General features: G+C 44.5%; 1 protein-coding gene across 2 annotated transcripts; it reads right to left on the bottom strand.

The window, feature by feature from the left end:
- Positions 1-1,657: 1,657 nt before the first annotated feature.
- On the bottom strand, positions 1,658-23,850 carry GIT2 (GIT ArfGAP 2). Of its 2 annotated transcripts, XM_054288762.1 has the most exons (20): positions 23,739-23,850; positions 19,267-19,400; positions 18,677-18,789; positions 17,920-18,025; positions 17,532-17,618; positions 17,265-17,395; positions 16,726-16,820; positions 16,135-16,180; positions 15,297-15,348; positions 14,779-14,851; positions 14,351-14,448; positions 13,976-14,087; positions 13,387-13,529; positions 12,526-12,675; positions 10,875-11,123; positions 9,529-9,618; positions 7,143-7,225; positions 6,884-7,066; positions 3,148-3,211; positions 1,658-1,899 (listed from the first exon to the last, which is right to left on the bottom strand). In XM_054288762.1, exons 1-20 carry the CDS (start codon positions 23,788-23,790, stop codon positions 1,687-1,689), a joined length of 2,274 nt encoding a protein of 757 aa, XP_054144737.1. In that variant the 5' UTR covers positions 23,791-23,850; the 3' UTR covers positions 1,658-1,686. The 2 variants fall into 2 exon arrangements, with proteins under 2 accessions (XP_054144737.1, XP_054144736.1); XM_054288761.1 differs by lacking the exon at positions 9,529-9,618 and having other exon boundaries at positions 23,739-23,840.
- Positions 23,851-24,535: the final 685 nt, after the last annotated feature.

The following is a 24,535-nucleotide window of genomic DNA, read 5'->3' as shown; positions in this document are numbered from 1 at the left end:
GTGGACCACTCTGATTTCAGTGTAGCTGGAGCAGGGGCTGGCAGTTACTAAAGTGTCCCCTGGTTTTGGATCAAAGGCAGGTTTAAATAAGGGATAAATTACACCATAGCTCAGTGTCACCCTGCTTTGGAAAGCAGGTAAGATATGTTAAAGAACAGCACACAGTGGTGTCCTGGGAGACTGGAAAATACCATCTGCTGCCTTTTCAGACATTATTTAAGGAAAAGTTCCTAGAAGATTCTCAATGTGTTTAATTAATTGCCAGTTGCATGATTTTGAAGTAGGTTTCACAAAGGTCATTTGCAGTTTTAATCCCAGCCTGCCTCTGCTGTCAGGCTAGAGCTGCTTCTGGGGTTCAGAAGGGCAGAAAGGAAATGAAACACCACAATGAAGAACATTAATTTACTGGGCTGTCATCTCCTCTCTCCATTCCTTCCCTCCCTCAGACTCTGGGAGCCAGACAGCACCAGGAATCCAGCAGTGCTGTGGATTCCACACAAACACACCATGGCTGGCTCCTGGGCAGGGACAACACAATTCCAAATGGGACAGAGGCAAAAATCAGTGATTTCCTGCACCACCTCAAATTCAGACTCCCAAAAATATTCTCAATTTTTAAATTATGGAGTGACACACTCCTGTGAACTGTTATGGATGAAGAAACCTAGAACACACATGGCCACTGGGGCCAGGCAGCCTGGCAGGGGATACTCAGCAAGTTGTCAAATTTTGAAATATTTGCATAAAAAACTTAAAGGAGATACGAGAAATGTGTTCACATTTGGATATGTTGAGGTACAGAGGTTATGTGCTGTGGCAGACACAGCTGCTTTTGCACTGGCACTCTTCTAACTTCCTTTTTTTTGTTAATAAGCACAGAAATCTTTAGTGAAATTGCATCTGGAGTTACTGAGAAATGCTGCTGCAAACAAGACCTCAAAGATGACAGGAAAATTCTGCAGGAAACTTAACAATGAATTACTAACTCAGAAACAAAGGATAATATTTTAACCACTAATGCCCTAAAATAACATCAAACATATATATTAATGGCATAGTGACAACTAAAAGAAATAACTATTGAGTTTCAAATTCCTTCCAAAACATAAAGTGACAAAGACCTTGTAGAGTTACACGTAACAAGCTTGGATGCCCACAACTACTACTGGTTTAGCAGACTAAAAAAAAAGAAAAAACATATTGCACAACAGTTGATATGGGAACAGAGAACGTTGGGCTTGCACCCCGTTACCAGGACAAACCTTCTTCCTGCTAGGAGCAGTTCCTGGAGCCTGGGGAGCCTCAGCCAGCAGGATCCCAGCATGGGGAGGCTCCAGAGGGATGGAGATGCTGCAGTGGTGTCAGAGCAGGATCTGAAAGCAGAACGTGGCCCCAAGGAAACATCTACAGCGCTGGGACATGAGAGTGGCTCGACAGCTACTTGCAACATGCTATTATCCATAACTACACTGGCAACACAGGCACAAAATAAGGCAGTGGGTTAAATTAATCATAAAATTGTTAGAAAACATGCAAAAAATAATACTGAGTTTAAAAAAAAAAAAAAAAAAACGTTTCTTGCCCCTTGAAGTTTTTTTTTTCCTCGTAAAAATGCGCATAGTTCCGCACCTAGATGTTGAAATCCAACCTTAAAAAAAAGCCCCAGAGTAAAAACCGCCGGGTGGCTCAGTTGTTGTTCTCTTTGGTTGTGATGGTGACCAGCTGCTTGGCCGCCTTGGCGATGTCGTAGGCGCACTGGATGACCTGCTGTGTCACCAGCTGCATGTCGGGCGCGGGGCTGGGCTCGGCGGGCAGCGCCTTCCTGCACTCCGACTGCAGCCTGTAGGCGCTGGACGTCAGCAGCCGCAGCGAAGTCCTCACCAGCTCCGACTTGGGCTTCTGCGAAGGGAAAAACAGACGCTGCAACAGGCACAACGACACAAGCTTTTCATTAGCCGGCAGTGCTCACAAGGGTGCTGTGATGCGGCCGAGCCCTGATTCCCCTCCTGGCAGCGGGCGGAATTTCTCTCTCTCTCCCCTCTCGGGAGATGCCCAAGGGCTGCCAGGCAGCAGGCAGGGATATTGCTGTGTGCCCGGCCTTAGGAAGTTACTCATGCACATTTCGGGTGGCTGTTTACTGTCCCAGCCCACGCCTTGTCACAGCATGTCCAGGATGATGGGAGCAGCCGTGGCTCTTTCCTTGCAGTTTTGGAGAGGTGGGTAAATGTCACAGACAGCTTTTCATTAAAATCCTTTCTTAGGATTTTTCCTGCTGAATCTGAGAAGTTTCATCAACAAATGTAAACAATGGTTATCTGCTGCTGTGGAATGCAACAGGTGGATCTGTGATTGGTCTCCTGTAGATGTTTGGATTTACTGACCACTCACGGCAGAGCTGGCTCTTGCTCTCTGCCAAGACACAGATCTTTGTTTTGTTTTGTATTCTATTCTATTCTATTCTATTCTATTCTATTCTATTCTATTCTATTCTATTCTATTCCATTCCATCCCATTCCATCCCATTTCCATCCCATTCCAAGCTAGCCTTCTGAGAACTTTTCCTTCCTTTTCTTTTTAGTATAGTTATAATTATATATATATATATATCATGGAAAAATAAATCAAGCCTTCTGATCATGAAATCAACATTCTTGCCTCTCTCTTCACCTGCAAACCTTTGTGACCATGGTCACAGGTAAAGACTTTACAAGAACTTGGTCATGGGGATTTCAGTCCCTAAATTCCCATGACCAAGTTCTTGTAAAGTCTTTACCCACCCCTCCAAACAGATCACTTTGATGGGTGGATAACAGATCTAAACGTGACTGCAGGAAAGAAATCCAGGTGATGGCACTCAGATGGAAAAGGGGGTGATGAGTCTGGTGAAATTCCCATATAACCACACAACTCTTCATGCCAGATCCAGTTTTGTACAATTCTTAAAGAGTTTTACATTCAATTAAATGCCTGGACTCCCACTTCAGCCTTTACCAGTTGCCATGCTAATAAATACAAAGGTGCATCATAACCCCTCATTTCTCCCTACAGTTTTCATTTTGAAATGAAATAATTTTTGATTTTCATTCTGAAGGGGAATTACACATCAAGAATGAGGTCAAAACCATTGTGATGGTGGCAGGTACTTACTTTTGGGAACAAGGCTGCCATCTCTGTCACTGCCACATGTATTCTCTCGGAGCACGGTATATAGCTGCAGAAAGATGCCCTGGGTTATTTATTCATTGTGTAGAGACCCCCTTCCCTCCTCCTCTTCACTGCTCAGTGATTGTTATTCTAAAAACAACCATGTGACTTCAGAAAAAGCAAGAGCTTAACCAACAGTGCAAAATTATTTCTTAGATTTTCGTTGTTTTTCGGAGTTGGTTTGAAGGAATAATTGTCCATACTTTATAATTATATAAAACTTTGTTAGGAAAGTCTCCATTTGTGTGCAACTCCAGAACACCAAGATGCCTTCTTGGGTTAATTAACACCCAGTAAAACAGACAAGGCAAATTCTCACACACATGCATACCCAAACTACCAACTGCTTTCACAGTCTGTGAATTCTACATATTCACTAATTCTGATGAGTTATTTAATAAAACAAAACAGATTCCATGAATCCTCACAGATTTCACTTCTGATTTATATACCAAATGAAAACTGGGTTGTTCAAAATAGAACTATTTCCCATCGACTGCTGTGAATAGTGAAGTGTTAGTGTGCTCTCTCACAAGTCTCATTTCAAAAGACTCACTTTTATGCTTCAAAAACTCAATTTTAGCATAAGTTAGTTCACATGATCCAATCTTAAGCAAAAGAATCTCAAAACTCACAAAGCATTCAAGAAAACTATTCAGCATGTGTGGGTTATGGTAGGCCAGTGCCTTTTCAAGCAAAAAGAGCCCCCAAATTCATCCCCCCCCAGTCATTTTTTGTTTGATCTTCTTGCAACACCAAAGGTGCAAAAAAATCATTCACTTGCAAATGCACTGAGAGAAAAGCAACACACCGGGGTCATTTTGGCAATGCAGGAAAATTGCTTCAAAAGGAGTATTTCCATGTGTCTCAAGTCACATGAGTTCTCCCAAATAAACTAAAAGTGGAGAGAGGTCTTCCAAGTTCACAATTCCCTTTCTGCTGTGGAGTTAATGATTAATCTGCTCCCTGCAGCCACAGTGATCAGCACCCTACCTCATTAAAAAGTCAATTCACTGATTAAACCCTTCACTAACAAGGCAGAGAAAGCCCTGAGAATAACCTGAATGTGACACTCAGGTGTTTCACTGTATGTTCTCCAGGTCAGCTGCTAAATTTCCAGTGTGGCCTGGAGGAATGGCTTTAGTTTAATGTCTAAACACTCGCTGTGAGAGGCTCTGGCACTGTGTTGGGTTTACACACACTCCAGTGAGACATCAGGAAGATATTCAAGTAGTGACAGCTTGGGAAAGGAATCCCTCATTAGCAGTAAATTGTGTTAATCTCTTCCTCTAATTCTGACATTTGTTGGCTGGGGTTTGAACCTGGGCAGTTCTGTTTTAAAGAGCCTCTCTTGCAAATGTCACTTTTATTTTAGGCACTAACAATGTTTTGGTCGGGTTGGAAGATACCATATAAACACACTTTATTAAAATGGATTTGGGATACAAATGATCTCATTTGACCCCCAGCTGTATAAACACTGAGGGGCCTCAGCTGTCAGGTGTGAATGTTCCACCTTGGAAATGTGAAACTCCTGCTACTTCTGCAATGGTGCTGAGAAGCAGCAACCACGCGCAAAATCATGGAATGGTTTGGGTTGGAAGGGACCTTCAAACCTCAAAGATTTCTTCCTAAAGGAAGAAATTCTTCCCTGTGAAGGTGAGGAGGGCCTGGCACAGAGAAGGTGTGGCTGTCCCATCCCTGGAAGTGTCCAAGGCCAGGCTGGATGGGGCTTGGAGCAACTTGGGATAGCAGAAGGAGGTGGAACAAGGTGGGCTCTAAGGTCCCTTCTAACCCCAACTATTCTGTGATTCCATGAACCAACCAAGCTGCAATTTAATTTATCTTGACAGGCAATAAAAAATCAGAGCCAGGAGAATCCACCAGAGCCAGCTGCAGCTCCAGGCTGTGGTTCTGCTCCCTCCTGGGAGCTGAAGGGGCTGTGCCACAGCCCTGGCCTGCAGGGGCTGCCTGCAGCTCCCCAACCCTGCAGCATTTCATGCATCGCCTTCCACGACCCCCGTGCAGCCAGAGAGGGAGGGACAGAGGCAGCAGAGAGAAGGAGAAAGGACACTGTGCCTGGGAGGCAGGGACAGAGGCCAGAGTACCAGGAGGCAGGGCCGGGCTGCTGGCTGCTCTGAGGCTGCAGGGGCGCTCGCTCAGGGCCGAGGCTGGGTCTGAGCTGGGTCTGAGCTGGGCCCCCACGCTCCAAGGGCCTGCTGAGCCCAGGGAGCACAGGGAGAGGGGTGGGAGAGAGTGGGAAACAAAAGGAAGAAGGGGTTTCATTAACAGATGATACTCTTGCATTGTGTTTTTTTTACTCTCCATGTGATTTTTCTCTGCGTTCCCAGCATGAACTCGGAGGATGTGTTATTACATCCTCAAGTGTCTCATTTTGGTAAGGAAGCAATCTCCTGTGTTAAGGAAACCAGGGAAGAGGAAAACAAACAACAGCAGCTTCCTAGTTCAGTGTTTTACAAGACAACACTCATCTAAGCATAGGCAAACACCTCACTCCACGTGTGGTACAGAAAACAAAAATGCAGCATAACAGGCTTTAAAAAAACCTGATCAATTCAACAACAAAAGCCAGGTATGCTGCATTGTTTCCTTCAATGATTTTTAAAAGAATTCACAACTGTATAGTGTGATATACATTAAAATTACACTCATTTAAAGCTTCTCTGTGTGAAACAAGCACCAAGAGGCTGCACTGAAAAGGTTACACCAAGGGCAAAGAGCTCAGCACAAACACGGCAGAAGTCGTCACTCGGGTGAGAAGGAGAGGCCACGCCAGCCCTGCTAAAAATAGCAAAGTACAAGAAGGAAAAAACACAGAACAAAAGTGGCCCCATTGTTGTTCACTTCTCTGAGCGAGTCAGGAAGTGAGGGCTCAACACAAACCTCTGCTGCTCCTCCCAGGCACAGAGGGCACCGAGCTGGGGCCACAGCACAGCCAGACCCAGCCCGCAAGGCCAGGTCTGTGGAGCCCAGAGTGTTCCAGCCCCAACATGTGCTCACACCTTTAATTTACAGCCTTCTAAAAGAGCTGTGTGGGGAGCAGCACCTGATGATCAGCAAGGGTAGATCATTTTTAGTCAGCCACAGCTGTTATGGAAATTGTTCAGGTGGACCAGAATTTCCCTGAAGCTGCTGCAGCCTGATGGGCTCAGGCAGTGCTCTGCTTACTCAGCTGGCTCTGTATCTAAAACCAATAGTTCAAAATACTCTTGCTGCTACAAAATTTGTACTAATACCTCAATAGGAAAGCCAAATTCTCTCTTTTTCACAATTTGCTCCTGAAGCAAGACTTGGTGTTACTCTGCAGGGTGTAACTACCTATGGACATAGAGGGGTGAAGACCCAAGAAAAACTTGCACTGAGTTTTCTACAACACATTTGATTTGTGCCTATTGCAAGCCTGGTTTTGCAGGACTCAAGTTAAGGGCAGGCAGCACTGCAGCCAAGACCCGCTCACAAGGGGCTGGTCACTTGTCCCCAGTCTGCCCTGTGGCACTGAGGACACCAGAGAACACCACACACCTACACATTTTACAGGTGTGAAATAGCAGGGCTGTATTTCACATTCACCTGTGCTAGAGGTGAAAACACCTGAAGAATTCCCTTTGTTTTCTCATCCTTTGTTTTCTGCAGAGCTTTTCCAGCCCTCCCTCCTTACCTGTCATGTTTGTTCTCCTGCGCCGCTCGCAGCAGCTCCTGGATGTTCTTGGTGATCTGTTCTGTCTTCCTGATCACATCTTCTGTACTGGGCAGACTGGAGCTGGGGGCTGGGTCTGTGTCCTCAGGGATGGAGCCCTCCCCCTGCCACACCACGCTGCGCTGCCTGCCCTTCCTGCCCGACCTGCAGGGAGCAGAGCAGGGCTGGGCATGGGGACACAGCAGTGCCCTGTCACCCCCAGCAGTGTCACAGCACCTACCCTGGCTCCTCCAGCTCCACAGGGGTGGTGGGGTTGTCATAGTCACTCTCAGACACGCTGCTCTGCTTCTCCAGCTTGGAAGCCTGCAAGGAACAGATTTACTTCAGGAAAGAGCAGCTCTGGGCTGGGCCAGAGCCATGTGCTGTGCATGGGGATTTGCTCCTTGCACAGCAGCTCCTGAATTACCCTGGAGCTGCTGTGCCCCTCTCTCCATGCCAGGCTGCTGCTCAGCTGGTACCCAAAGCCCTGGGCACTGCCAGCACAGCCCCTGGACACCCAGCACAGCAGGACAGACAGACAGACAGACAGACAGAGCACAGCATCCTTCCCTGCCACTGAAACTGCCCCAGGGATACAACTCTGAGAGGCCACCAGGAGCTGAGGCCAAATGGAGAAGCAGCACCATGAAACAGGAGCCTGAAGAATGAATAAGAACCACTGGAGAGGGAGAGAACCCCAGAGAAAAAGAGGCCAGACCAAGAGCAGAGCAGAGGCCAGAGACCACAATGGGGAGGCTGAATGCAGAGTGGGAAGGCCACTGCAAAATGGGAGCCCAAAACAAGGCCTGAAGACTGTGGCAACTGGAAAGCCAAAATAAAGACAGGAGACAGAGATGGGGGAACCCAAACTGCAGGTTTGGGTCTGAGGGCATGGATGGGACTGATGAGACCTGGAGCTCATCACAATTTGGGGCCAGAGGGGTTAAAGACCATTGCAAAGTGAAGCCCAAAACAGGGTGGGAGGCCAAAGTGTGAGGAACTGAGGCCCCTTGAATGCTTAACACTGGCACAGAGGTGGAAGACCAAAGAAGTGAGAGTTCTGGATGCAACAAGGGCAGGAAGCCAACCATGAGAGTAGAGGGCCACAGAAGAAGTGTCAAAAGGAGGAGAGGGGCCAATTCCAAAGTGGAAGCTGAAATGAGAGCAGGAGGAATGCAGGGAAGCAGAGGCTGGATTGAGCTCTGTAGGCTCACTTCAAAGTGGGAGGCTGATCCCAGAAAAAAGGCTGAATGAAGAAAGGGATACCAAAATGAGCTTGGAGGGAAAATCCTCAGCCAGGCCCCAGGATCACCACACATCTGCTTCCTCAAGTATTCTAAAAACTGCAAAGCTTCACCCAGGTGCCCAGCATGATGTGTCTGGTGTCAAATACACCATGCTGGTGTCACTCTGATCCCAGAGCAGCCCCAACAACCAGCCCTGAGGATCTTACAGAGAGCCTGAAGTCATCATAAGGGAGTCTCCAGGTTTAAACTGTAAGGGACACCTCCAATCTGCTGATGAAATAATATTTCTGCCTCAAGGACAGACCAAAAATGTGACCAGGAACTGGTTTTCACTGGCTGAGATTCAGTACATTTGTTAAGCACTCATCTGATGTTAAACCCATCAATTCTTAAGTGAAGCACCTGGAGTTAGGAACCCCTTTTCAATTTTACTCTGCACAGAAGGAAAAACCAGCATTTTTTGAACACTCTTCTTTCAGGACAGCTGGTAAAGATCAGTTGTAAAAGTGAAATGTATTTTGAAGATGAGGAACTATTTTATGTAGAGTCTGACCTTTGTCTGACCTTTCCCCTCTCCCAGGTGTACAGAGACAACAATCCTAACAGTGGCAAAGCTCGACCATCTGGTCAGAAATACAAACAACAGTGATGAATTACAAGAAGAAGCTACTATGGAATCACTAATACAGAATCAGTGTAGAATAAAAACAATCAACCAAACCCTGTGCAAGTTTTCAGTACCAGACAACACTGCAGCCAAACCCAGATTTCCATTTGGCCAAGCAGGATATTCCCTTGAAAGTTTTTTCTTCTATCCTTACTTGCAAATCTAATATTTTCTGAACGAATATGTCCAAACACGGTACAGTCAAAATAAAATGGGAACAGAAGGAATTAAAAAGCAGGATCTGTATCCTGGAAGGGAGAGAACAGAGTAACCATTTAAACCCCCAAATTTGTTACCTGTAAGGCAAACAATCAATCAGAACCACCTGGATTGGTGCAAGCCACCGGCCCCCAAGGAAAGCAGCTTTGAAGCTGGGCCTCATGCAGTGCTTTTAGTCAGCAGGAGAGTTGTACATTGCCTTAGAAACATCAGTGAGAGGCTGGAAAATCAGTGTCCAAACAGCAGCCAGCTTGTCTTGGGGCTGGTGTGCAGCTGAAGGAGTGACCTGGAGAACTGTGTGTGGTGTTAAAGGCTGGAGATGTGAAGTTAGAGAGAGGCAGAGCCCGGAGCTGGGGGCAGCAGGAATGGAAGGGAGGAAATTCTGCTCCATGCAGGCTGGAGGGCCAGGCAGTGAGAGGGGGAAGAGAGAGGATGCACTTCTGGGGAGATTGGCACCTCCTCCAGGGAAAAGACCGATGGGGAAGGTACTTAACCCTTCGTGTGCTCTCATCCCTCGACCAGGAGAGCGTGGAGGGGAAGGAAGGTAGAGATGAAGAGGAGGTCACAAACGCACTCCTCCCGATCTAAAAACGGGAAAGACAAAAACCAAAACCAAAACACAAACAAACTCTTAACTGAAATCAAAGGAACATTCTTAAAAGCATGGAGATGACACAAAGCAAGAATGATGTTGAGAATCTGGCATAGGCTGAGGGGACTTAATTCTTTCAAAATACAATTGAATTCATGCTTATTCTAGTTCTGAGATTCCAGAGGTGCCAAATTCCATGGAGAACAAAAAAAAAAAAAAAAAAATTCACCACATGTCAAATTAACTAACTCCACAAAACAAATCAATGCTTCAGAACTGCCACTGCTATCCAAATTTCCACCCAAATGACCAAAGGACCAATACAAAGCTCTGTCACATTTTGCACACACAAATGAATTCTGGCATTTCTTGCTGCCATCATATCAACATGACAATATAATTTAAATTATCCAGATTTCATAGCTCAAATTAATTTAATTGATGGTGGGGATTGGTTCCCTTGGTGCATTCAACTGTCTTCTGTGGAATGTGCATAGAATATTTGCTCTCCCTCATGCCAAAGGTAACTCCAAAATAGATTTTAAAGGCTTTAATGATTTGACTAGAAGGAAATAAAAGACATTGCTACTAAGAGGGAAAGATATTGTCAAAAATCCACACATTTTCAATGTGTGTCTAAAAGATACTGTTCTGTATTCCAGCCCACAGGACAATCTAAGAAAAATTAACTGTGCTAATTAATTAAATGCACTAGTATGTGTTGGGTCACTTCTACAAAGTGCAAAATCCCTCTGGTCAACAGAGAACTCCCTCTCCACATCACACAGGAAAACACTAAACCAGAAGAATCTGCTTGACTGGCAGATCTAAACCATCTCCAGCCTCCAGTTCCAAATTCAGAATAACAAACTGGTAGTGTGGAGAAAATTTTTCAATTTTATTTTATTTCTGTAAGGTGGTTATGAAGTTCCACAAATTGATACCTGCATGTTTCTCTCCAGAACTACATGAACTTTACCTACCTTCTTGGAATACTCCCTCCCTTCCTGGTTTTCAGACAATCACGTATCGATATTTTATATATATAAATATACACATAAGCTGCTTTTCAAACCATCAGGCTCCTGCAGACATGTTAATACAGCAAACATGAACAATTCTCACAGTTTTATCCCCCCTGGTTTTTTTTTCCCCTCTGAGGCAGAAGCAGAGTGAACGAGCGGCGTCGGAAGAGACAGCAAAGCTGAAGATGAGAGGCAGTGCAGAAGCAGCAGCACTTTTACTCACGTGTGGAGGGAAGGGCTGCAGCCTGGTGATGTTTTCCTCTGGGTAGGTGACCTCCCCCATGGGCAGGTAGGGCTTCTGCCCCGAGCCAGTCTCGTACATGGACATGGGCCTGCTGCCCCGGGCCGACGGGCGCCGCTTTAGGGAGGAATTGCTGCTGGGGTCTGGGTACTCAGAACCACTTTGCACCTGATAGATATTGGTTGTGGCCTGTCTTCTGAGGTTGGTATTTTCACTCTGGAGAGTTTGGAGCTGAAAGAAATGTTTAGCAGTGGGATTTGGTTTCCTAAGAGCAAGTGCCAAAAGCAAAGTGACCACGCGACACTCGCTTGTCAGCCGTACCACAAAATCCAGGTACTGCTGTCTGGGGAATCATTTCTTTTTCAAAATCTACTTGGCTTGCTTGGTTATAAGCACAGAAACACCTTTGTTCCAGATCTGGAAATACTTAGGTGCTGATTTCCAGCAGCTGCTGGGATGTAAACTAAAGTTAGATGTTAAAATTGGCTGCTGTAGTTAAAAACACAAAACCCATTCCCTCCAGCCTGCTCTACTGGCACAGGAATCCTGGGATGGAACAAGGCTGTGGGGGAAGGACTGCCAACACAACAGTTTTCCAAGCAAAGGGATCCATTGCAGCAGCCAATATAAGGACTTAGAAGACTTTAACATAAGGCCAGAGAAATCTGACAATGCCAGAATTGCAGCACAGACACCAGAGGCAGCACAAAGGAACTTGAGCTTGCTCTGCAAAGCAAGGAGAGAGTTCAGCTTATGAAAATTAGGCATCAGATATTGCTATCTAAGAAGCCAACAAAAAAGCATTTTAAAGCTTTTTATTATTATGTATTTGTTTGATAGTGAAAATGCACCAATTCTGATTATTTTGTGGACTTGGAGTAAGTTTGCTATATTAACACATCGGAAAGATGAAGTGAAGAAAAACTGCAGGACAGCAAAGATCCCCCTTCTGCTACACCATGAAAATATACTAAAGCCTCATTAATTCATAGGCCCCAAAGGTTTTTTTTTTACCCTAAATGATTATATATCTGTCTAAAGAAACCCAGTGTAAGTGAAAAATTAATTCAATTGATGCCAGAGAAATGCTGAAACCAGTACAAGCTGTTGAAACACCCTGAGATCTCCCAAAAGAATAGAATTGGCACTTAACAGACAGAGATATTCCAATTAATCTGAGGGTAAGGAGCTAGCCCTTTCTAGCCAGCCAGACAGGATAGTGAACTCAGATATAAATTGTTCTTTATCCCACAAAAATAGAGGTAAGTTCACACACACAAGGCGTGCTGGCATTGATTCCTCATTGTTTAAAGCTGCTTATATTGAAGCAAGACAGCAAAAACACCCAAGACTTGCAACAACTGTCCTGTCACTTGGAAAACTGGTGCTAAAGTTTTGACCTAAGTCAAATCATCCTCCTGATTTGCAGGGCTGGGTCACCACCAGCACCACAAAAAACCAAAATTTAAAGTATGTGTTGCACATAAATATTTATAGTCTTGTGTCTGCAGCTCCACTTCAAAATGAGATTTCTCACTATCCTAATACTGGATTATTTCATCCTCATTTCCAGCAGTTTTATTCTGACAATTTCAGATACCCCAAGAGCTGGAGGGAGGGGTTCCTCTGTTACCTTTTTCTGCATAATCCTCAGCTCATCACTCAGGTTGATGTTCACTTTCATTAACTGCTGAATCTTCACCTCAGAAGCCACCAAGGCATTTTTAACCTGCATATATTCCTGGGCTGTCACAGGTCCATCTGACAAGTCTGAATCCAAGCTCTAGGAAAAAGGAAGAGAAAAATACTTACACCATTAAGAAAAAAACAAGAAAATGAGATTTCAACAGCTTTTCATGTACTTACTTTAAAGACATCACAGTTCAAATTAAGTTGAAATTAGTAAGAGCCATTAACCAGAATCATTTGAAGTCCTCTAGAAAATCAATCAGCTCTTAGCTCCTCTAAAAACATTTGCAACAGAATTTCAGTGATAAAATACTGTTTTATAAGGGCTTTTTAAAAACATGCAAGGAAGAACTGCAAAGTTATGAAAGACAAACTGCTAAATATCCAGTGGGATTTTCCAGGGAAGATTAAAGTAGAATCACCAGGTTTTACTGCCCTTTGATGCCATTCTGCATTATTCCAGGAATGGTTTGACTCACTTGGACACCATTGCTTTGCTGTGAGTATTTCTCCAGTGAGAAGCAGTAAATGTTTGTGAAATACCATGGAATCACTGATTTAGAGCTTTTTGGCAGATCCAATTATTTCATCTATGCAATTAAATCTGTACCTTGTCTCCAGCCATACACATTACTTTTCTAGAGAGGCTTTTTTTAACAATAAAATTTCCTTAAGCAACAACATTTAAGAAAGTTCATAGACTGAGGCATCATTACAAAATTAATTAAAATATTAATTTTCTGATAATTTATGCAAATGACCTTTATGAATAACACTTGAGGGTGTACCACTATTTCAATCCTACCTTCTGCCTGTTTGATTTAGCTGCATTTGTTTCCAGATCTGTATCTTCATCTGAAGCAACACTGTCATAATCAGGCTGGTCATTGTCCTGACTTTCACTGCTGTGCTGATTGCTGATTGATTTCAGGATCAGCTCCACATTTTCTGCAGATCAACACATGAAACACATACCACTAAGTCAGGAGAAGAAACAGAAGTTCATAATTTGGAAAAAAAATTTAATTTAGATCCACCAAGGAGGAATGAATGACTACTGTCCAAAACTTCAAAATATTATGGTTTTGTCTTTTTATTTCTTCTAAGTGTTTAGGCAAGTTAAAATAAGTGGTGAGAATCCTTTAGCAGCTTAATAAAATTCATATAAATTAAAAAAACCCCAAAAGATTACATTGGATAAATGGATGTCAGCATGCAAATGAAAAATATAGGGCAATATTAAAAGTTAGAAAAGATTTTTTTCATATTTTGTCTCCAGAGGGAAAAAGATATATGAAAACAATATATAGATCTCATAATTCAGCTCTGCTAAAGGGCTCTGGGAGTGATTGAAGAAGTGCCTGCAAAGGAGCTGGCAAGAAAAGCTCACTCACCTTTGGAACCAGTGAGAGAATTCCCCTGCTGTCTTCGTTTGGCATCACTTAAAATGTCTATAACCAGTGTAGCAAACTCGTGGGCATTAAATCGAGCCAATTTCTGCCTTCCCTAAATACAGAATAAAGCAGAGGAAAGAAAAGTACATCCTGTATCAGAAGAACAGCAAAAACTAAAATACACACTTGGAGTTGACTGCTCAACTACATTTACTGCTAAAAGTGTGATTTAAAGGGGAAATATGAAATATTTTAACCTCTTTCCAAGCAGATGCAATTCTTCTACACCAATAAAATGCAATAAAGCAATATTACTTAGGCCCACTTAATTATCTGCGTGGTTATATTATTTTTTACAGCATTAAGATTTCATACCTGATTCCTGGTTGAGGAATATTCAGGATTTACAGGAAGAAAAGGGACCACAGTGGTCTCTGTCACGAGTGTGCTGTGGTTCTGAGTAGCAAGCCAAACTGCTCCAGAGGAAAAAAAAAAAGAAAAGAGGGAATAACCTTCCTGTACTGCTTGACAGTATTTCTTTGTCAAATAAAAGACTGCAATTTCAAACACAAACACAATCAATTCAGAGGAAAGCTTTTCCCCAGAGGGTTCTCTGCTCTGTGAAAAACACAAGATTTTTTTCAATTAACATCCCCTTCAGGCAATGCAAGACAAAGAAACTCCCCTCAGCAGTAATTGCTGAATACAGAAGCACTTGAACAGAACATGTGCTTGGATAGGAATTTTGTATGTAAAGTGACAATCCAGACTTGTTTTATTTCATTCCAGAAAGTCTCACTCACCTGCATCTGTCTCCCTTCTGTCAACTTCATCATACACATCCATGGCAAGTTCTTCAAATAAGTGGTTGCTTAGCTAAGGGTAGAGGAGAATAATTACAGTTTGAAAAGAAACGAAACCCAGTAAGATCTCTAATAACAGAAAATTACAGAGAAAATGTAAGAGCACAACTCTGCTCTTTTCTCCAGCCTCTGTAATCCATAGAAAAGCTCCTTTCTCAGCCTGCATGACCACCCCATTTCTAGGTACAGAAACAACCATCCTGTTCTACACTCCTCCTTTCCTGGTTAATAGATTTATTTTTTCCTCTCCCATCTGACCACAAAAAGACTTTTTGTGTTTGGGGTGAGGCAGAGGCTCTGTGGGAATGAGGTACCAAATGAACTCCAATGAACATTGAAGGATAACAAAATATTTGTGTGTTTCAAGCTGCTCCTACAGCAGATGGGTCAAGAGATACTTGTGCTAGGAAGCCTAAGAAATGAGAGTTTGCCACATCTAGAAAAGGAGTTTTACTTACAGACTGAAGCTTCTTCTTGGCTGCTTTTGCCAGTTCTGATACATCCAGACTGCTATGAAAACAAGAAGTGATCATCACATCTACAGCATTTCATGGCTTCTACATCTCCAAATTCTACATTTTGGTAACTAAGTGATTAAAATGCCACTTTTACCTTAACCTCCCTAATATTTCAGTATTTTTAGCATTGTTTTTAACACACTGATGTTATTAATATTGCTACTATCACATCACAATTCGCTAATTATTAAGCTTTCTTTTTAAATTTAAAATGAAATAATACAAAATATTCTTTGGAATATGAATACCCACAGGTTTTTACCCACACAATTTTTAAGTTAGTGAAGTTTTTCACACAAGTTTTGCAAGCAGGAGGTTGGACAGTGGTTTACTTACAGCCGTCTTATTTCCAATTGCACAGCAAGAAAAGAGGAACAGCAACTTAAAATTAGCACTTGATACTTCTTATACAAATCTGATTTCATTGATCACAACCAAAAGTTAAAAGCATTAAAAAATCAGGAAAATACTCAATTGGTCCTTAAATTATTTCCACAATCTGTTTCTTAGGAACTCCCCATGTGTTTCCCTTCCCAGAAATGCCTCACCTTCTCCCTGCATTTTAAGAAATACAATCAGCTTCTATCATTTTCTGATTTTTTTGATATCCCAATATTCTTTCTTTGAAAAAAGAGCTTTCAAGAGTAATAAAGGCACACATAAAAAAAAGTTAGAATAGCAACAAGCTTAAAAGGTGTTTCAGAAAGGAAAGAAAACTTAATTATTAGGATTTTTTAACTCTGATGTTTTCAGATATATGATGGAATCAGCAACTCACCTGTCTGCCATCTGAGGTATAACAAAGTGCTGCCCATTTTTGTGCTCTAGAGTTGAAAACAAATTGCACTTTACTAGGTTGGTACTGGCCTACAGTTTTCAATCATAAGCATCAGGCAACATTTAATAACTTATCTTGCATCTAATTACTCAATTAAGGCTTATTAGTTGTATTAAAATTCCATTAAAAAAGAAAATTAAGTTCTAACACAGGTACCTTTATGGTTAAAAATCTGAGTGTGAGTGTCCTTGTGTTCAAAAAGCACCCACTTAACAGAACACTCCCTTGCTGTTGAAATTCAATTAGAAGAAACTACTTGGAAGAGTTTCTACAGTATATAAAGAACATGGATTTGTGGAAAACCAGGAAGGAATTTTGTTTTTAATTTGTTTCTATTTAAAACCCTGCAGTTTTATCCCAATTTTAAATGCATCATCCCTAATGACGCATCTTATACTTTTTTTGGTTATGTGTATTTTGCTTGAATATTTGGAAGGGTTACAAAAAGTGCAGTGCACAAACATGACACAGCACAGCCTGAATGTCCTGTAAGTGACAATGACATGTCTGAGGGTGCAGTGTGGTGCTCACCTGGTTTCCTGCCACAGAGGTAGAAAGCCAACCTGTCTGTGAGCTCATACTGGATCTCCACCAGCCTCTCTGCCAGCTCGTGGTGCCCCCCTTGCCTGCTCACACACAGGGACAGGGGACAGTCAGTGACACTCAGAAATGGTCACACAAACACATTTAGTACAAGCCAGCACTGCATTGTTTGGTGCATCAACCCATCACAGATTTACAGCCCAGTGCTCCAATCTCTGCAGTTGGGATATTCCTACAGCAATTCCTGAGCTAACCCTCACTCCTGGAGCCTCAACTTGCACAAACTCTTCTCTAATTAACTTCCTATGAGCTGCTAGATTGGCACAGCCTGTGTCATTGGCATCATAGCTGATGTCTCAGGCACACAGAACACAGGCTGTCATCTCATGAAAATATTTATTCCTCATTTTTATTCAATCATTCTTTCTGTTAAAAGTATTATTAGCATTTAGCAGATAAATTATTTCAGGACAGAAACATATCTTAGAAGGTTCATTGTGTGATTTATGGGCATCAGAGGTTCCTACCTTGCATAATCAACTGGAGTTTTCCCATTGGAATCTTGTGTGCCAGGATCAGCACCATAAACTGCCAACAGCTCTGCTTGCAAAGTCTGTCCTGCCTTAGCAGCAACGTGCAGTGGGGTGTTTCCTTTCTCCTGCAAGAGATTAGGGAAAAATATCTACTTAACCAACAGGTCTGAGTAGAAGATTGAAATATAACACGAATGAGTGTAAATAATATTAATTGGAATTGATTGTATATCATCAAAATAATGAAGAAAGTGTTCCTACGGGATGGAAGAAGTTGGCTTGAGCTCCTAAGGAGAGCAGTCGCAAACAGGTCTCCAGATTCCCTGTCCTCACGCTGGAATGGAGTTGCTGAAAAAGAAGCAGAATTATATTTAACACAGCAGCAACAACAGTGATTTTACAGTTGTTTTTTAGCCATGCTTTGAGAAATAACAGTATGCAGAGTTCTCACTACAGCTCTTTTGTGTAAAAATTTTTCTCCAAGTTCATCTCAATTAATGCCTCTCAATCATCACCTCCAGTGATACCCACAAAAAAGGAGCTTCAAGTTGAAGTCAAGCTTTATGTGCAGAAAAGCAGAAACAGTTAAGCCAGAAGCCAGCAGGGGAAGTGAGCGAGATGTGCCTGTGCTGTCCCAGGAGGCACTGACCTTGCTGAGATCCTTGGCAGTGACACTGTCGTCCTCCCGGCACGGCAGGCGATGCACAAACGCTAACATTTGATATTTAGCTCTGATGAACTCTGCTTTGTTGGGACTGCACAGAGAAATCCAGGCAACAAGAAGGGAAAGGAAAGAAATATCAGTGTTTTCATAAGTAATACAGAAGCTCCAGAAAAAGAAAAATTTCACAAGTGAAGACTGAATCAGATTTGTGTGTTGCTGATGGCAAAGTTAGGCATGGAAAAATATTTTCATTAAAAAACAACCCAGTGCAGATTGTCTGACTATATAGAGAAAAAGTCTGTTACAATCATCAAATATCTGCAGGCTGTAGCATGTGGTGTCTGTTTCTTAAAAGAAATACAGACTTTAAAATCATGCCAACTTAAAATCTATGCTTACTCTACATAGTTATTTATATTTTAAAAAGAAGCACCATAGTCAGGGACAAAAATCTGTGAACTTTTATTTAATTCCTCAACCAAACTCCATTTTGTTGGCAGCATTCAGTTAAAAGTCCTTTGACTGAAGTGCAAGCAGAGCTCCTCACTACTCAACGGGAATCAATAATTCAGATAATTCAAGCACCGTATCCCTATTTCTGCTAAAAATTAAAAAAAAAATACTTGGAAATAAAAGAAAAAACTAATGGCCAAACACACAGAGGTTCCTAGGTGTTGTTCTGTCACTGCTGGATAAAATAATCCCATTTCTGTAAGATAACAATTCTGCATTTCCCACTTACTGCACTTTGTCCTGGGGGCTGGCCTTGCGCCGCCCGCTCATCACAGAGGCAGGGTCCAGCAGGGAGTGCTCCCAGATGGAGTTAGCACCATTGTTGTACAGAGTTTCCACCATCTGAAAGCCAGAACACACAGATATTTTGCTGCTGGATGCATTAATCAACTATCTGGAATTATTTTCAAGCAACAGATTCCCACTCTGTGTGCCAGCATCTGTAACCTGCTGGGATATCATAACTGGGCACGTGTTTAGGATGTTATGATGTGGAATTTAGTGAGAACCCCCTTAAAATTCTCAGCTTTTCCCAACAGCACCTGCAGTGAAAAGAAAATTCAGGTTAAAGCAGATGTGCAGTGGAATTTCTTTCACAGATGTACAGTGAAAGAAAAGTTGAAGTGACCTTCCAAAGCAAAGGTATCAAATTCAAAATGCAAAGATAATTCTGTGGTCCATCATAACAAGAGAAACAAAATGAGAATAATTTAGAAAAACAAAGCTTAAAAGGACCATCCCTCTCAAAAAAAGGTTTAGTGATTTAAATTGCATTAAAAAAATCTGGTTTTAATGAAGAAAAACAGCTTTCCTCTGTACCTGCAGCAGTGTTGGAGGCCACGGGGTGTGTTTGAGATGCCTCACTTGGGAGATGTGCCGGCCCAGGCTCCTGTGCACACTGCAGCACTCATCACAGATCAGGATCCCCCTGTTTATGGATGCCCAGCAAGGATCTGCAAAAGAAGCCATCCATTAGAACACAGGGAGAAACACGGCCTTGGATTGCAAGAGCAGAGTCAAAAATGAGCATTTTAACCTTCCCTGCCTGGCCACTGTGTGAGCCTGGGGATGTCACAGCCTTGCTGGGCTCTGGATGCTGGGAAAATGGGAAACACCAGTCCTGGCACTCATGGGGGATGTGGGATCCTAAGGACAGTGAGAAGATCTGCAGTGGAGATTTGGGGAGAAGCCCCACTGCTTGCAGTTCTTCTTGTGAAAATACTTTCCTTTCTAAACATAACAAAACATTGAATTTATCAGCACCTTGAAGTGCTTTACTTGTTATTTGTGGACTCCCACAGAAGTATTCCTAACAACAGTGCCTACTTGCTCATTGAAAAAAACTGTTTTTTGGGATTTTTTTAAAACTTGTCAAAAAATACTTTTTAAAAACACAAAATCTACACACAAAGTTGCCACAGCACTCAGCCTTTCCCCCTACTACTCAGTTTTCAGTTCTATATTATAACAACATCTTTTAAATTTCCACTTTAAATAATAAAAACACACAAGAGTGTCATAATAAAGAAGGCTACATCTGTGCCAAGTCAAAGGCTCAATAAAATCCAAAATTCTCAAGGAAAATAACTTCATCTCACAGCAGATCTGAACTGAACCATCTTATAAGCAGCCCAGAAAGAAAACTGATGGGAAGTGAAGTAGTAAATAATATATATGCGCTACAAACATCAAAAGGCATAAAATCAAGCAGGAATGGTGGATTAGGTTAAAACAATAAATGCCCACAGGACACCAAACACGTCCCTCAGCTGCTCAGAGCTCAGTCTCCAGAAGAAACTCCAATTTCTGTCAGTGACACGTGAAACTCAACGTGCCAGAACCCTGCAGGAACGGGCAACAGAGCAGCCAGACAGAGCTTCAGACCCAGCACCTCCCAGGAGAACAAAAAAGGAAATCAAGACCTCTTTTATTTTGGAAAAATTTTAATTTCAAATGCAGAGATGAGTCTGAGGCCAAATAAGCGAGCACAAGGCTGCCTGGTATCTGATGAGAGAACTTCTGAGTCCTGTCAGAACACATCTGAGCACTGGTGCATCACATGGAGAAGTCTCCTCTGACCCACACAAATGGACTGAATCCCTGCAGATGAGATGTGATTGCTCAGGTTTCTGAGCAGAGTTGGTGATCTGGGTGTGCTGCAGGCAAACCTGTCTGAGCCAGGAGGGTCAGCAGCATCTCCTGACCCACCAGAACCAGCCCAGAGCCAAATTAAAGCAGGTGAGACAAAAAAATAATCAATTTGTTAAACAACAAATTACAAAAAATGTAAAATTGTTCCATTATTTAACAATTTTGATTTCCAAGAAGAAAAAGAACAGCAATGGAGTGAAGATTCATTCATGGCAAGCTAATGACCCAAACTGAGGCAGCCTTCCAGATTAATGAGCCTGGTCCCTTCTTGTTAGAGACAAACCCATCACACATGGATGGGATCCTTAGGGATCCTTTCCCTTGCCCATTCCCAGGCTGTTTGTGAGCATTTCTCTGCATTATCAACAATCAGCACTGGGGGGTTTCTTTATCTCCACCTCAACACCCAATGCCCCTGGATGTTTCAGGTTTAAATTTAATGCAATGAAGTGTCTGTCCTGGAATTGGAGTCATTTTTAAGAGAGGTCTAATTATGGGCTCGATCAGAATATGTTTAACCAAAATACACAGAATCCCACAATCACTGAGGTTGGAAAAGACCTCCAAGACTGAGCCCAACCTTGTCAGCAGCCCAGAGCACTGAGTGCCACATCCAGGAATTCCTTGGACACCTCCAGGGATGGGGAATCCAAACTTCCTTGAGCAAGCCCTGAGCACCCTTTCCATGAGGAAATTCCTCCTGGTGTCCAACCTGATGCTCCCCTGGCACAGTTTGATGCAGTTTCCTCTCTCCTGTCCCTGTTCCCTGGGAGCAGAGCCTGACCCCTCCCTGGCTGTCCCCTCCTCTCAGGGAGTTGTGCAGAGCCACAAGGTTCCACCTGAGCCTCCTTTTCCACAGGTTGAGCTCCTTTCCAGCTCCTTCAGCTGCTCCAGCCCCTTCCCAGCTCCATTCCCTTGCCTGGATACACTCCAGCCCCTCTATGTCTGCCTGGAGTGAGGGGCCCAGAGCTGGACAAAGCAACTCAAAGCAACCCTCAGTGTCCAGCTCAGGGCTGGTCCCAGCCTGGCCCTGCTGCCCACGCTGCTTTTGACACAAAGGACAATTGGGGGAGAAGCTGCAGGGCTGGGCTGGTTTCTTTCAGGAACCTGCAGGGTGGTTCAAAACAGGAAGTGTGAGATGGAGACAAACCCGGCCCTGGCTCTGAGAGCCGAGCTCCTGCCTCGGGATAGGAAGTGCAGCACAAGAGCTGCTCTAAGATCACCCCCAGTCACAGAAAACCCTCCTCACTCTGCAGAGACAAAGGGGGCATTGAGGAGCTCCCAGGGGAAGCAATAATTAATGCAGGTGCTGGGCACACCCACCCTGGTGCAGCCCCCAGGTCTCCTGACACAGCCCCCCTGCACCCAGCGAAAAATTCTCTGGTTTAGCTAAAGGAAGGGGTTGATTTGCTTTATTTACAAAAAGATTAAATTAAGTTTTCTTTCTATATGTGGATAAGCCAGCAGATTTCTTGTAAATAAGTAAAGATTTATTTACATATGTGGATAAGCCAGCAGATTCCTAGTAAATAAGTAAAGATTTATATATATATGTGGATAAGCCATAGGTTTCTAGTAAATAAGTAAAGACTTCTTTCTATATGTGGATAAACCAGCAGATTTCTTGTAAATAAGTAAAGATTTCTCTCTATATGTGGATAAGCCATAGATTTCTAGTAAATAAGTAAAGAGATGGCAGTGCTCTAATGTCACAATAAAAGTCAGGGTTACAGGATTACCAGACAGTGATTCTGATACCCCCAGGAGCTTAAGGAACACAATTCACACAGGTTTATCTGCGAGCCACAACACCCCTGAGGTGTGCAAGCACAGATAGGCTGCCTTGTGTGATAGGGAAAATTGCCTGCCTGAGAGATGCCAGCTCCATTGAGCGTAAAACTAAATTTCTACAGGGGTTCAAGTAGGATCCCAGAATCCCAGACTGGTTTGGGTTGGAGGGAGCTTGAAGCTCACCCAGTTCTAACCCCTATCATGGGCAGGGACACCATCCATTATTTCAAGCTCCATCCAATCCGGTCTTGGACACTTCTAGGGATGGGACAACCTTCTCTGGGCAACCTGTGCCAGGTCCTCACTACCCTGTCAGGGAAGAATTCCTTCTGTAGAAAGAAGAAAGTAACTTCCTGGAAATCAATTTGGAATTTTTACCATTTTTTTAAACATAACTCAGATTTAACAAGAGTTGTTCATCCTTCTCCCACATCCTATCTTCTGCCAATTCAAGTGTTATCTACATTACACAGACATCTACATGACACATGTAATAATAATGTATTATTACACTAGTGTTTTAATTCATTTCAGTACGTGCATAATTAATTAATTGCCTTGGAAGAACGTGCCCAGAACAAAACCAGCAAAAATTAGAGAGAGAGAAAATATACAGAGCTGATGAAATAAACCAGGATAGTTTTAGATACAAGAGCAGCAGAGCTACAGATGGTCAGGAGATGCAACAGCCTTTTAAAAGACAAGATCTGTTTCCACACACTCTCAAACTGATCTGAGTGGGATATGTGTCAGCCCAGAGCAGACACTGAGCGTCTCAGACACCTCAGCACAACTTCCCTTGGCAGTCTGGGACACCTACACCCGTGTCGGGCCGTGGGACAAGTCCCGGCTCACCTGGGAAGATGAGGAGGGAATGGATGAGGAGGGAATGGATGAGGAGCTCCGAGCCCAGCCCGTTCCCCCAAAGCAGCCCTGTCCTTCCAGTGACACATTCCCGACCCACGCCCTCCTCCCACCTTTCAGCCGGTGCATTTCTGTCAGCTTTCCTCCTTCCCAAGCTGGAGATCTCCGCGTTCCTCCACACCGGAGATCTCCAGGATATCCCGGAGCTCTGCGTGCCCCGGGCTCGGGAGGGGCGGCGGGACCCGGACGCTCGGAGCCGGAGTTCTATCCCAGCCCTGCGAGTGTCCCATGCCACGCTGCTGGAACCTGTCCTGCCCACGGGCTTTGGGTCCCTTCCCACCCGAACCCTCCCGCTCCCTCACAGGTGCAGCGACGGCCGTTCCGGGCCGGTGACACCCCCGGGCCAGCGGCGCCCCCGCGGTCCCCGGCCCGAGAGGGGTCGGCGGGACGAGCTCTGGCGGTGCCGGTGGCGGTGCCGTGCCTACCCTGAGCGCTGCAGTCGGCGCACACCTCGCTGCTCCTCAGGCGCTTCGCCATCGCGGGACCGGCGGCAGCGGCGGCAGCGGGGCCGGTAACGGGCCCCGCCAGAGCCGGGCCGGCCCCCGCGCATGCGCTCCGAGCCGCCCTGTGCCGCTCCGCATGTCGCCCGTGCCGCCATCTTTACTCCTGGCACCGGCCTGATTTCAACTGAGCTCCGGTTCAACGGGACAGCACTGAGCGCTCCCGCTCAGGGGTGCAGCTGCCCGCCCGTTGCGCTCTGTCAGGGGGGTAACGGGAGAGACGGGGCTCCGTAAGCCTGCTGGAGGATGCCGCTGTGCAGCAAGCTCTGCCCTCACCCGCCATGGCGGGCGGGCGAGCGAAACCAAGGCCGGGAGAAGGCGGGGTGAGAGCTGAGCGCTCCCCCCGCGCGGAAGGCAATGGGACAGCTGCGGGCGGGACGTTCCATCTGTCCGTCCGCAGAGGGGGAGGAGGAGCGGCTTCCGCTTTCCGTGCGGTTGTCGGTGGCGGTGGAGTGCGAGGTCAGCGAGGAGTCCCCACCTGCTCCGGCCGCGCTGTGGTTCGTCCCAGCCGTCCCCGGAGGGACAGGGAAGAGGGACGGGGACGGCTGAGGGGGCGAGAGCGGAGAGACCCCCCGGAGCGGCGCTGAGGGGGCTCTGGGAGGAAACCCTCGGGAGAGGGGGGCTGCCAGGGGCACCAGGAGCAGGAGAGACCCCCGGGAGAGGCGCTGAGGGGCTCCGGGAGGAGACCCCCGGGAACAACGCTGAGGGGCTCCGGGAGGAAA

The sequence above is a fragment of the Melozone crissalis genome, unplaced genomic scaffold, assembly GCF_028551555.1.
Source record: "Melozone crissalis strain CALT ecotype California unplaced genomic scaffold, PUWL_Pcris_2 ptg000063l_1, whole genome shotgun sequence".
In the NCBI taxonomy this organism is placed as follows: domain Eukaryota; kingdom Metazoa; phylum Chordata; class Aves; order Passeriformes; family Passerellidae; genus Melozone; species Melozone crissalis.
The sequence above is the reverse complement of the archived record's forward strand: the minus strand, read 5'-3'. Positions and strand labels throughout refer to the sequence as shown.

Bases quoted from the DNA above. Each gene is read 5' to 3' on its own strand.
- GIT2 (XM_054288762.1), bottom strand. From the start codon at position 23,790: ATGGCGAAGCGCCTGAGGAGCAGCGAGGTGTGCGCCGACTGCAGCGCT. The intron at 19,401-23,738 runs GTAGGCACGGCA...CTTCTTTTGCAG, and splicing joins CGCCGACTGCAGCGCTCAGG to ATCCTTGCTGGGCATCCATA. The intron at 1,900-3,147 runs GTAAGTACCTGC...TTCCCTTCGCAG, and splicing joins TGGCAGCCTTGTTCCCAAAA to AAGCCCAAGTCGGAGCTGGT.